Below are 13,526 nucleotides of genomic sequence, written 5' to 3' on the forward strand. Positions count from 1 at the left end.
ATTTATGCCTAAGTAATGTGTGTACGTTGAGTCGTTTTGTGAATGCGATCCATCTAGTCCTTATATTCTTTTTAGTAAGCCTCGTTGTCCCATTTCAACAAGTATTAGTGCTTCACTGTCTCTACGTAAAGCCGAATTAATACCACAGTTGGTCTACATTGGTAGCTTCAGTCTTTCTTTTCTCACATGAAATTTGACTAATCAAAATAATCGTTTACAAAATATAAAATTGAAGTAATGATTCCCAACTTACAACTATCTGAACTGGTTATTAAAAAAACAAAAGTATGACCACCCAGAGCACTTCGACACTGTGTACTTACAAACCACTTTATCATTTGGTTAATTTAACCTTGTGTTAACGTAATTATCGTGTGCTCACAGACTACTTTATCATTTGGTTAATCCAAACCTGTGTTAACGTAATTATCGTGTGCTCACAGACTACTTTATCATTTGGTTAATCCAACCCTGTGTTAACGTAATTATCGTGTACTCGCAGACTACTTTATGATTTGGTTAATCCAACCCTGTGTTAACGTAATTATCGTGTACTCGCAGACTACTTTATCATTTGGTTAATCCACAGGTTAACCCTGTGTTAACGTAATTATCGTGTGCTCGCAGACTATTTTATCATTTGGTTAATCCAACCCTGTGTTAACGTAATTATCGTGTACTCGCAGACTACTTTATCATTTGGTTAATCCAACCCTGTGTTAACGTAATTATCGTGTACTCGCAGACTACTTTATCATTTGGTTAATCCAACCCTGTGTTAACGTAATTATCGTGTACTTACAAACCACTTTATCATTTGGTTAATTTAACCTTGTGTTAACGTAATTATCGTGTGCTCACAGACTACTTTATCATTTGGTTAATCCAAACCTGTGTTAACGTAATTATCGTGTGCTCACAGACTACTTTATCATTTGGTTAATCCAACCCTGTGTTAACGTAATTATCGTGTACTCGCAGACTACTTTACCTTTTGGGTAATCTAACCCTTTTTATTAATTATTTTCTTCTCTAGAAACAATATAATATATTTGAAGTCTTGTTTTCACATAGCAGCAGTGTAAAACCGAAAGAAATATAAATTGTTCAGTTTCTATTCATTCTCGTTGTTGCATGAGTTTACTGTATATATGACAAGATGTTCTTGACTTGTTTGTTTTAAGAATTTTCGCAGAAAGCTACACGAGAGCCAACGGTGCTAGCTACTTTTAAACCAATAAACTAGAGGGAAACCAAACAGCGCCCAGCCTAACTTCTGGGTAACTATTGTCTAAGCAAGCTGTAGGATTTGATTTGTTGCCCACGGCCTGGGAATTCAAGGCGAGTTTTGTCAGTAACTGAACCCGAAGTACAAACTCTAGAATTTATGGTTCGGCCACACTATCCACTTATTTTAAAGGAACAGTACATTCAGAAAATTCCCTGAAGTATTTTAGTTTGAACATAAATATGATTCGGTTATTATTTGTTTGTTTTAGCACAGAGTTGTCCAATAGGCTATCACCACTGTGTGCCGCGGAGGCCGATCCCAGAATCTCCTGATTATAAGCTCTTGTGCTTACCGTTAATCCATCCTGGGATAATATTATTCATTGACACAAAGTATGTGCTCATTCATTTTGGTTTTCAATATATTTGTTTGCTCAGTGAAGACACTTTTTATGTTAATATGATAGGTTCTCTTAGTATATCCCTCATAAGGCATGAAAATAAAATTATACAATCACCCCAATACGTCGATTTATACAATTAATTAAATTGCAGTAAATTAGTCGATGTTTAAATATATTCAGAATTTACCTGTCTGTTTGGATATGGGTAACTTCATTTTATAAAGTATCAGGTATACGGATATACCCAGTGTTGTTTTATTTCAGAATATAAAATTTTATGGATATTCTATGTCGTATTTGTTAATTGTTCAGTGAAATTTGTTGACTGTGTCAATATACAGAATTATAGTGTTATTCCATTTGAGCGTGTGAATTTTATGAATATACAGTGTTATGTTTTTATTGAGTGTTTACGGTATGTGGTTATCTGTTTGTTGACTGTAAGGTAAGTGAATACACAGTATTCTTATGTTTTACTACAAGGTCGATCTATGGATACACAAAATTATTATGTTTCACTGCAAGGTTGATGGATATGCAGTAAACGTATGCCATAATATTATATTTAATACACTGATACAGCGACATTGGCTCGGCTATTGAATTTCATTCGCAGTGAAAACGGGCATGATATGTTTACAATCATGGGCTATACATTAGTCACTGACATATTCGATTAACAATGAGAGGGGGACTTCAGTATGCGGGTAGATTTCACTAGTCACTGACGTATTCGATTAACCATGAGGAGAGGTGGTCTTCAAAGTACGGGCAGATTTCAAATTCGTACGAACCGTGGCCTAGACTGGACACTTCGTTATGGTCGAATGTGTCCCTCAAATTCCCCCGACCACGTTTACAACAGTTTTCCATCAAAAAAAAATATATAATATAAATATATTTAGAGTACTTAGAAATCAATAAGCGCACCGATGACGTAAGAAAGGCGAGCACTGTCATCCGACGTGGTCATGGTTTGAAATGCTGGTCATTCCAAGACGTGACAGTTTGTCAGAACTAGTGAGCTGCAATGTTCGGGAGAGAACTGGGATAGAACAAGATCGTAGGTAAAAGTTAACGTCAATTTAAAAGCTTTGGACGTTAATGATTGGCTAGAGAATATACAATGCTTACAAAAGGACTGTGCGTAGCCTATTATGATGCAATGAAATACTTCGTCAGTGTATGTTATTCTTAACTACATAATAAAATAATAATTACAGGCTTGTCCCTATTTGCATCAAAAACGTACCTTGCTGTGTTTTGTTGTGTTAGAATAAATATAACATTTTAATCAGTAATTCTAACTGTGATGGATAAAGTTTATTACTTGGAACATTGTAAACAGTTCCACGATCAATAGGTTCAATTGTTTGTTTCTGAATTTTGCGCAAAGCTACACAAGGGATATCTGCGCTAGCCGTCCTTAGTTTAGCAATGTAAGACTAGAAGGAAGGCAGCTAGTCATCACCATCCACCCTAACTCTTGAGCTACTCTTTTACCAACGAATAGTGGGATTGATAGTCACATTATGACATACCCACGGCTGAAAGGGCGAGCATGTTTGGTGTGACGGTGGATTCGAACTCGTGACCCTCGGATTACGAGTCGAGTGCTTTAACCACCTGGCTATGCCTGGTCCAGTAGTCCGTGATGACGAGAAAGCCCACTTGTAGATAAAAATATATATTTAAAAACGGCTGGTATGGGTAGAGAAAATTTTATGTAGAGGAGCGAACAACGTTTCGACCTTCTTCGGTCATCGTGAGGTTCACAAAGAAAGAAAGAGGTAACTGACCGATGGCTGATCACATGTTTGAAGGGATTGTGTAATTGAGAGTAGGAATGTAGATGGCGTGCTTAAATGTTTGATTATATTTATTAATATAGGCATAAAGGTATTTCTTTGTATTGGTTTATTTTTAGCTTGAGTTGTTGTATAAGTAAGGCTTCTTTAATTTTGCGTTTGTTTATGTTTGTTTTTTTATATAGTATTTGGGTGTTTTCTATGGTTATGTTGTGTTTATTTGATTTGCAGTGTTCGAAAACGTGTGAAGGTGACTTTTTGTGTTCTTTGAATCTGCTTTCCATTTTTCTACTTGTTTCTCCAATTTAGAAGTCGTGGCAGTTATCACATTGTATTTTATAAATAATGTCGGTGTGGTGTTTGTCAGTGTAGTTTTTACATAGCATAGACCTCAGTTTTGTGCCTGGTTTTTGAATAAATTTGGTATTAACTGGAATGTCATATTTTGTTACTAGTTTTTGCCAAATGTTGGTTATTTTTCTGCTGATGTCGGGAATATATGGTATGCATCAGTATATGGCTTCGTGATTTTTTTTAATTCGTGAGATATATTTACTTTTGTTGGTTGATTTTGCTTTTTGTCTAGGTGTGTGCGTATAATGTTTTCTACGGTTTGTGGAGGAAACTTATTGATGTTGATGAAGTATTGTTTTATTTTGTCTAATTCGTCGTTAATTTTATCTGGTGAGCAAAGTTTCATGGCTGTGTTTATTTGGTTTCTTAGTATGTCGAGTTTTTGTTTTATATCATGTGCTGAGTCCCAAGGAATGTATAGTCCAGTGTGGGTGATTTTTCGGTTGATTTCTGTTTTTAGTTGTGTATCGGTTCTTGTAATTTTGAGGTTAAGAAATGATAGTTGATTGCTTTCTTCTTGTTCACATGTGAAGTTAACGTTCAGATGTGTAGAGTTAATGTGATTGAAAAATTAAGTGTGTGTTCTGTAGATATGAATCCCACAATCGTGTCATCTACATATCTGTACCAGTATGGTGGTGGATGTAATGCTGTGTTAATTGCTTGTGTTTCAACTTATGTCATAAAAATATTGGCTAGAACTGGTGATACTGGGTTGCCCATGCTTAGGCCATTTGTTTGTATATAGTTGTGGTTGTTGAACATGAAGTTTGTCTTCATCGTGGTGAATTCTATGAGGGTTGCTAATTGGTTTCTGGGAATGTCTATAGATGGGTTAGGGTCTCGGATACAGAGTTCTAAGGCTATCTTGCAGGCTTCAGTGGTTGGGACTTCTGTCCAGAAAGATATAACATCGAAACTGGACATTAAGGCTTTATGGTTAAGTTGATTAAAATTAGACTTTCTTTGTGAACCCGACGATGACCGAAGAAAGTCGAAACGTTGTTCGCTCCTCTACATAAAATTTTCTTAACCCACACCAGCCGTTTATAAATATATATTTTTCTCCTGGTCCAATAGGTTAAAAACATTGCATGGTCTGGATAATTGTAACCAGTATAATGATTTATAAGGTAATTATGAAATGCGTTTCACCCGTAAACAGCCTTCCCAAGTGGCACCACTAGAAACCGAGTTTCGTAACCCATAGTGAGCATAGCACAGACAGCCCATTGTGTAGCTTTGTGCTCAATTTCAAACAAATCCTCTAAACAGTCCTAGGATTCATAGGTTAAATGTGTAATATATGGATCATTACAGCCAATAACTACGTTTTGTAGGTTAACAAACTGAAAACTCTAGTAACTGTTTAACCTGGTCAACTGTAAACAGTCGTACTATTGATATATTATAAAATCTGACGTGAATATCAGTGTAAAAGTATTCAGTAAGAGCAACTAAATATTTTCATTAAATTACCACCAGGTGGACTATTAGAAAAGTTTATATAATGACGATTAAGTTATTATTTTTATGATAATTCTCAAGAAAAAAAAATAGACTAAAACTGGTTCTTAGATACGTACGTTTTTCTTATAGCAAAGCCACATTGAGTTATCTGCTGAGCCCACCGAGGGGAATCAAACCCCTTATTTTAGCGTTGTAAATCCAGAGACATACCACTGTACTAGCAGGGAGTGGTTCTTAGATACTGGTTTGTTGTAAGGAGAGAAAGGATGAAAGTTGGTTTAAATACTGATTTATTAAATGCATTAGAGGAGTAATATGCAAGTTTAAAAAAAAAATAACGTACTTTGTAAATGGACAAACAAATGGAAAATTTGATTACAAATTAACATGCTTTATTATTTAAAAAAAAAAACACAATAAAAATCATGTCTGAATGTTTGGGATATTTTACTTGTAGTTAATATATATATATATATATATATTCAGTATACGGGGGAACATGCAGGGATGCTTTTGGTATGAACGTGATTTCTCTCGTAGTGTCACACCTGTCGGTAGTGGGACTTATCCCCCACAAGGTGACGTTCCCCAGTAAAGTATCGCATCTTATCTTTAGGTCCATCATGGCCAGGTGGTTAAGGCGCTCGACTCGTAATTTGCGGGTTCGAATACCCGTCGCAATAAAAATGCTCGTCTTTTTAGCCGTGTGGGCGTTATAATGTTACGGTCAATCCCAGTCTTCGTTGGTAAAAGAGTAGCCTAAGAGTTTGCGGCATGCGGTGATGACTAACTGCCTTCCTTCTAGTCTTACACTGCTAAATTAGGGACGGTTAGCGCAGATAGCCTTCATGTAGTTTTGCGCGAAATTCAAAAAATAAATATCTTATCTTTTACACTGAAACTTTGTACATTAAATATTATTTTGTTTGCTCTTCTGTGAAACCAATTAAATGCAGAAAAACCTTAACATTGTAGACTGAGAAGAAGAACAGGAAACATCACATCAATATATTGATCCAAAAACTAGGAAAATGTAATGATTTGTAAGAAATTGAAGTTTCTATTATAAAAGTAAATATGTGTATCACTTAGTATCTCATATCATGTTAGGCTTAACAATTTTTATACTTTAAAACTTATCTAATTTAAATATGAATAATCACGTAATTATAGAAAATGTATTAACAAGTATAGAACATAAACGCGCATGACATTAAATACCCCATCATAACAAACATGCTCGACTTTCAGCCGTGGGGGCGATATAATGTGACGGTCAATCCCACTATTCGTTGGTAAAAGAGTAGCCCAAGAGTTTGCGGTGGGTAGTGGTGACTAGCTGCTTTCCCCCTTGTCTTACGCTGCTAAGATAGGGACGGCTAACGCAGGTAGCCCTCGTGTAGCTTTGCGGAAATTCAAAACAAACACCCCCCTGCCCGTTGGACAGTGGTATTTACAACAATTCGGATTTACAACAATAAGATCAAGAGCTCAATTCCCCTCGGTGGACACAGCAGATAGCCCGATGTGGCTTTGTTATAAGAAAACAAACACATAATAGTAAATCGACAAACAATTATTTAGAAACATAGTGTTTTTGTTTTGTAAAATGTACTATAGAAGATTTGGTTTCTTTTTGAAATTCTTGCAAAGCAACACGAGGGCTATCTGCGCTAGCCGTCTCTAATTTTGCAGCGTAAGACTAGAGGGAAAACAGCTAGTCATCACTACCCACCGCCAACTCTTGAGCTACTCTTTTACCAACGAATAAGTGGGAGTAACATTATTACGCTTCCACGGCTGAGAGGGCGATCATATTTCGTGTGAAGGGGATTCGAACCTGCGACCCTCAGATTAAGAGTCGGGTGCCTTAACCACCCGTCCACGCCTGGCGGACTTCAGAAGAAAACGAGCAAATGTTTATTTGACTTATGATATTATATAGCATAAAAATTTTCAATATACAAGCATAAATGAGTTAAGTCCTCCACTAGGAGAGAGAGGTAAATCTTCGGATTTGCAATGTTAAAATCAGTAGTTTGATTCACCTTGGTGGACACAGCAGATAAAACGATGTGGCTTTGCTTTAAGAAGAAACGCAAACTGCTTGTAGTTGCTTTCATTTTAGTTATTTACGTATAAGATATCTTAAAAGTAGTGTTGTTGTTGTTGTTTTATTTCTGAAAGGGGCCTGGCATGGCCAAGCGCGTAAGGCGTGTGACTCGTAATCGGAGGGTCGCGGGTTCGCGCCCGCGTCGCGCTAAACATGCTCGCCCTCCCAGCCGTGGGGGCGTATAATGTAACGGTCAATCCCACTATTCGTTGGTAAAAGAGTAGCCCGAGAGTTGGCGGTGGGTGGTGATGACTAGCTGCCTTCCCTCTAGTCTTACACAGCTAAATTAGGGACGGCTAGCGCAGATAGCCCTCGAGTAGCTTTGTGCGAAATTTCAAAAACAAACAAACAAACATTTCTGAAAGTCTCATTGTTTCTTTATGTGTTTCAATACACCACTGTACTAATTAACTCTTGTTTTATCTGTTTAGCACCAGGGGACTCAAGCGGCGACGACGGAGATGAGCATGTTTGTGGAAATTGTCAAACTGGCTTTATGGAACTTCAAGATTTCCTTACACACAAGAAAACATGCGTAACAAAACGAATAATGGCGACACTGGAGGACTGGAAACGCGATTCCTTTTTTGAGCCATGTGACAAAAGCTGGCCACGCGATAGGTGGGGAGATATGGACGAAGTGGACTCCTTGGTACAGCCTTTATCAACTACAGAATTTCTTTACAGTGACTCACCTACACGGTGTAACAGTTACCAAAAAATGATTAATAGAAGTAGTGATCGATCTTCGTCTTTTCTAAAAAATAATCTACCTCATTTTCTTGATTCTATGCAACAGATGCCCTCTTCCGATAGTTTTCTAAATGTTTTAAAAAATGTACAAACGACACAACCTGAGAAAATTCCTTATTCTACAAAAGGAAATAGCGAACAGCTGGAAGCTCTTCAGTCGGTTTTGAATAACCTACAACAACAGCAATTTTTGCAGCTTCAAGTCATTCGAGAACTCCAATTTAAAATATGCGGTAAACAGATGCCCCGTGAAACAAGTCCTGAAAGAAACCTCACTGCAATTCAACAGTCCAAAGAACCTGTTATCTCAGTTCCTCACAATGAATCACAACCTCAAAACCATCACTTAGACGTTTGTTTCGAACCATACAGTGCAGCTGTTAGTCACCAACGTCATGACTTCGCGGTTTCCAAAGAACCAAATACACTAGAACTTCTGCAAAGACATACTGAAGAAACTCTTCAGAATAATATGTCCGGAGGGCATTTTTTCTATAAAGGAATGGTTATTGAAAATGATATTAAAAGACTTGACAGTGGGAATGAAGCCAGTGTGTCGGAAGAAGAAGGGAAAGTATCCCAAAAGTCAATGTTATCTCGACATCAGTGTCGTTATTGCAGGAAGATATTTGGAAGCGATAGTGGATTACAGATACATATACGATCTCACACTGGAGAAAGACCCTTTAAATGTAACATTTGTGGGAACCGCTTCTCGACCAAAGGTAATTTGAAAGTCCATTTTCAGCGGCATAAATTTAAATACCCATATATTAAGATGAATCCCAACCCAGTTCCCGAACACCTGGACAAGGCTTTTCCATCTCTAGAGCCTCAAATATCTTTGGCAGAGTCCATGCAGCGCAGTGTCCTTCAGGAAATGGGAAATATTCAAACATTTCCTTTTTTTCAGCAAAGAGTGATAACTACATTACCGCCACCTGTTAATCAATCTCATTTAATGGAAGAAGATGACTTAAAAGGCATCTTCACTAAATCAGTTGACCCCAGCCCAGTTGATTCAAAGGCAGATGTTAAAATGAAACCTGCAAATGACGGTTCTAATTTAAATATAGCAACAGATTCTTCAGATAACAGTTTTACTGTTGTTACTGGTGCACTTGATTCTTTTTCTCCTGAGAACCATCCAGAAGGTGAAGTTGAGCACATGGATGCGGAAGTAGCAAAAAAGGGTGAAAATCAAAGTTACTTTTTTTCTGAAGAGAGTTCCGTTTCACCCCCTGCAACTCCCTCTGGCACACGTTCTTCCATTTTAATCAAGAACGCTCAAGTAGAACCTAAGTTTTCGGATTTGACGAATTTCCCTGTGCAGGCTAGAAATGAATCGGAGAAACTGTCTGAAATCACACAACTTGATAACGAGTTATCATCTCATCAAGGTATCTTGTCAACTTTTAGAACCACCGATAAATTCTCAGAAAATCTTCCAGTAAAATCAACTTTTCCAGATATTTCAAACCCAGAGGGCTCAGTGGACAAAATAGAAACTGGCGTTGCCGTATATGATAATGAATGTTCAATATGCCACAAAGTATTTAGCGATAAAAGTGCGTTAAAAATGCATTACAGTATTCATTCTAATGAACAGTTCTTTCAGTGTAAATTGTGTGGGTCAACTTACACTGCTGAGGAAACCCTGAGGACACACATGATGGTACATACGATCAGACCAGATGAGAGAATGTCTGTTAAATGCAGAAACAATGATTCCTGTCCAGAGGAATTGAAAAACGTAACAAGTTTGGTGTTTTCTTTTAAAGACAACATTTTAAGCAGCGGCGTTCTCGAAGCATCTGGTTCTCCTCATTCTTCACCTCGAATATCTGATAATTCTACATCACCAAACAGCAACTCAGGCTCCATAGAACCCTTATCTGTTGAAAACAATGATGTCGATTTTGAACGTCGGTGTTTAGAGGACAGAGATGATATAACTGACGTTTCTGTATCCAAAACTTTGCATCTGAACTCAGAACCATCAACTTTTGAAACCAAGGAAGTTGTCGTATCTCAAGAAAGTATAAAATTTCATACTACGTCTTTGGCGGCGTTAGAGAACCACGTAAAAACAATCAACTGGAAAAAGTATCGTCGTAGTCCCACCGACGTGATATCTTTATCTAGACACAATACATTTTTTCCGGGATTTCAAACGAAGGATGTGTTAACACTTCAAAATGAACAAAGTACTCTGTTTTCTACTAGTTTTGAGTCTAAACTAACAAAAAAGGAAAACCTAGAATCGTCCAAAAAAGAAACACTGTGTGGTAGTTTACTGGGAGTACCAGAACCTTTGCCCAAGGTTTCTCAACATGTTGATGCCCTATCAACGTCTCCAGATTCGACAAAACTAACATCGCCACCATTGGTCACAGGGTCTGAACGAGAGGCCCTAGATCTAACACCTAGATCACAGGGTTTACCCCCCGTGATAACCCCATCCTCCAGTGAATCAACATTTCCACTTCCAGCGGCTTCTTTTTCTGGATTTCCTTTCCCTCCTTCACCAGGTTTTCATCGAACAACATGTGGTGTTTGTTTCAAAACATTCGCTTGCAGCAGTGCCCTAACCATCCACATTCGAAGCCACACCAAAGAGCGCCCGTTTAGATGTAACCTTTGCAACCGAGGATTCACTACCAAAGGAAATATGAAACAGCATATGCTAACTCATAAAGTTAGTGATATTTCTACGCAGAACCACTCAGCATCTTTTTCTTCCAGCTCCACAACAACCACAAGATTACCTACAGTTAGTAATTCTCCTCTTACCTCCATGAATAGAAGTACTAAAGATCTGTCGAATGACGATAAAAATAAAAGTCGGCATGAAAATGACCAACATCAGTCAGTATCTAAGAGGTCAACAGGAGTGTCAAAACACGAATGCCTCATCTGCAACCGACCATTTTCTAGTGGCAGTGCGCTTAATATTCACATGCGTACTCATACAGGAGACAGGCCTTTTAAGTGTAACTTCTGTGGCAGAGCTTTCACTACTAAGGGGAATCTCAAAGTGCACATGGGAACACACATGTGGTCAAATAGCACATCACGAAGAGGGCCCAACAGGGTGTCAGTAGAATCCGCGGTTCTTCGAGCACCTCGTCCTGCGTTATCACAGCTTCGTCCTAATCTGTTCTTCCCTTATTTGCCACCTATCTACATAAACGAATTAGTTCAGAGAAGGGAGAATGAAATACCTGTGATTCAAAATTCAGTCACAAATAATACTCCTCTCAACCTAATATCAACAAATAGTCAAAGAACACTGCAAACGCATTCTAACACTGTAAATAATTCAGGCGTTTTTACTCATCTGCAAACGTTGCGTCCTCCTCAGGATTCGCAGGCAACTTGTCCTCCTCAGAAGCTAAGATTAGATTTTTCTTCCCAGGTTTTGCAAGCAGAAGGTTGTCCTCCTCAGAAGTCACAGTTAGGTTTTTCTTCTGATAATTCACAAACAGATTGTTCAGCTCAGAATTCACAATTAACACTTCCTTCTGAGGATTTGCAAACAGGTTGTCCCCCTCAGAAGTCACAATTAAGTTTTTCTTCTAATAAGTTACAAGCAGGGTGTTCTTCTGAGCAGCGGAGAACTGATTTTGCACCCCAGAAAGCGCGAATATTTCTGCCTCCTGAAGAATCACAAATAATATATCACCCTGAAGAGCTACAAGAAGGATGTAGGGACAAAGAATCTGGAAAAAAAGAAAATGATCATCCTCTTAAAGGCCAGATGGTTTTGTCTCCTCCAGGGTTAGAAAGAGAACAACATACATTAGTAGAATAGATACAAAACAAACATCCTTTCTAACACTGGCAGTAATTTCAAGATCCGAGAAATGAGAGTAAAGATCCAAGATGGCGGATTAAAAACTCTTTGACTTTACACGTTAGAGGACTATTTCTAAAACATGTGAATCCTTAAACTTCTGTACCTCTTATCGGTCTTGTGGTACCGAACTTCATGTTCCTATTAAAAACTAGTCCAATATAGAAAAACAATGGATTTAGACTTCAAAGTATTTCTATTCTATAATAAGTTTTCTTGTATTCTTAAGCGACTAATAACTTTCCATGAGCCTGACATTTTGAACACTTAACTTATTTTTATAAAACTATTGTCGTCTGGCGAATAATAGTTTCTTTTAATACATATATTAGTAAGTATATTAGATGAAAAAGTTCGTTTAGTTTTTAATTGTCTCTCGCCTCTAAGAGTTAACTAACAAAATATTTTTCTCGTTTTCGTGAAAGTGTTATTTTATTACATTTTACACTTGTCATGTTATTCTTAGGTGTTTAATTTACTGTTCTGTATCATAATTATATTAATTTTTTTTCAGAAATTCGTAGAGAGAAGGCACTTAATTAATTGTATTAGTAGTTAATGTAAACATTTATTGTGTAACAAAGTGATTTGTGGACAATGAAAGCTCACCGAAAGAGAATTTCAGCATTTTGTAAGTGGATCTTATAGATAATTTAAACTGCATGTTGGCTATTGAAAGAACAAAACTTAAGTCTGATTTTGTGTAGTATGTTGAATGACGTCATTTTAAAAATGGTATTTCATTCTTACATTTGTCTAGCATTTTTATTCGAAATTAATACTATTTTCAATAATACATTTCTCTGCTGAAGGACTTTCTGAAACTGAACCAATCAGCAAACCGAAACAAAATTAGTGAAGGAAAGGGACCATCAACAAATGAACGTAATGTTAATGTTGTATCTGTCAATGCTACCAGAGATGTTCTAAATTGAATATTTAAATGTTATGAAACATTTTCTTCCTTATTACCAACCGCCTGCATCATGTTTAATGTCTTCAGTACATCACTGGTGTGTATAACCGACAAATTACAACCAAACATCGGGACACTGTTTAAAGAATCACTACTCTTTTCTTAAGAATAATATAATCTGCAAGGCTTAGTAACGGATAATTTTGAATAAAGTAGCAAAGTACTGTATAGTATTAAGAAATAATGGTCTGGAGAGAAAATAAAATATTGAATTTTGTTCACTTCATATTGTACAGGGAATGTTTATTATCACGTAACAAAATAATCAGAATCCGTAAATGTTCTGTTTATTATTTTCACCATAAAGTTTTAACAGCTAATTTTAATTCTGTCAAAAGCAATAGTACACCAAATGATAACGCATCGATTGTTGTGGATGAAAAGTGAAAACTACAAACACACAGAAGATCTAATGCACCTTTGGAAATAAATATATCTGTTAGAAGAAGAAGGGGTTAAGTGACTATTTTTTAAGGTTAACTATCTTCTCTGCATAGCCTCCTCCTCAATAACTCAATAGCAGATCTTCGGGCTTAAAACGCTAAAAACTTGGTCTTTGATA

The 13,526-nt window shown here is 37.0% G+C and overlaps 1 protein-coding gene across 6 annotated transcripts in view; it reads left to right on the forward strand.

Moving 5' to 3' along the window:
* The window catches only part of LOC143240099 (sal-like protein 1), an 85,417-nt gene extending 72,228 nt beyond the window's left edge, over positions 1 to 13,189 (forward strand). For 4 of the 6 annotated variants that reach the window (XM_076481964.1, XM_076481962.1, XM_076481961.1 and 1 more), the window contains one exon: positions 7,811 to 13,189. In XM_076481964.1, coding sequence (XP_076338079.1) covers positions 7,876 to 11,946 — 4,071 coding nt within the window. In that variant the 5' untranslated portion in view covers positions 7,811 to 7,875 and the 3' untranslated portion in view covers positions 11,947 to 13,189. Of the gene's footprint in view, positions 1 to 1,499; positions 1,624 to 7,810 lie in introns of all 6 variants that reach the window. The other 2 variants (XM_076481960.1, XM_076481963.1) reach the window with 1 other exon arrangement.
* Positions 13,190 to 13,526: the final 337 nt, after the last annotated feature.

The sequence above is a fragment of the Tachypleus tridentatus genome, chromosome 13 (assembly GCF_004210375.1).
Source record: "Tachypleus tridentatus isolate NWPU-2018 chromosome 13, ASM421037v1, whole genome shotgun sequence".
Classification (NCBI taxonomy): domain Eukaryota; kingdom Metazoa; phylum Arthropoda; class Merostomata; order Xiphosura; family Limulidae; genus Tachypleus; species Tachypleus tridentatus.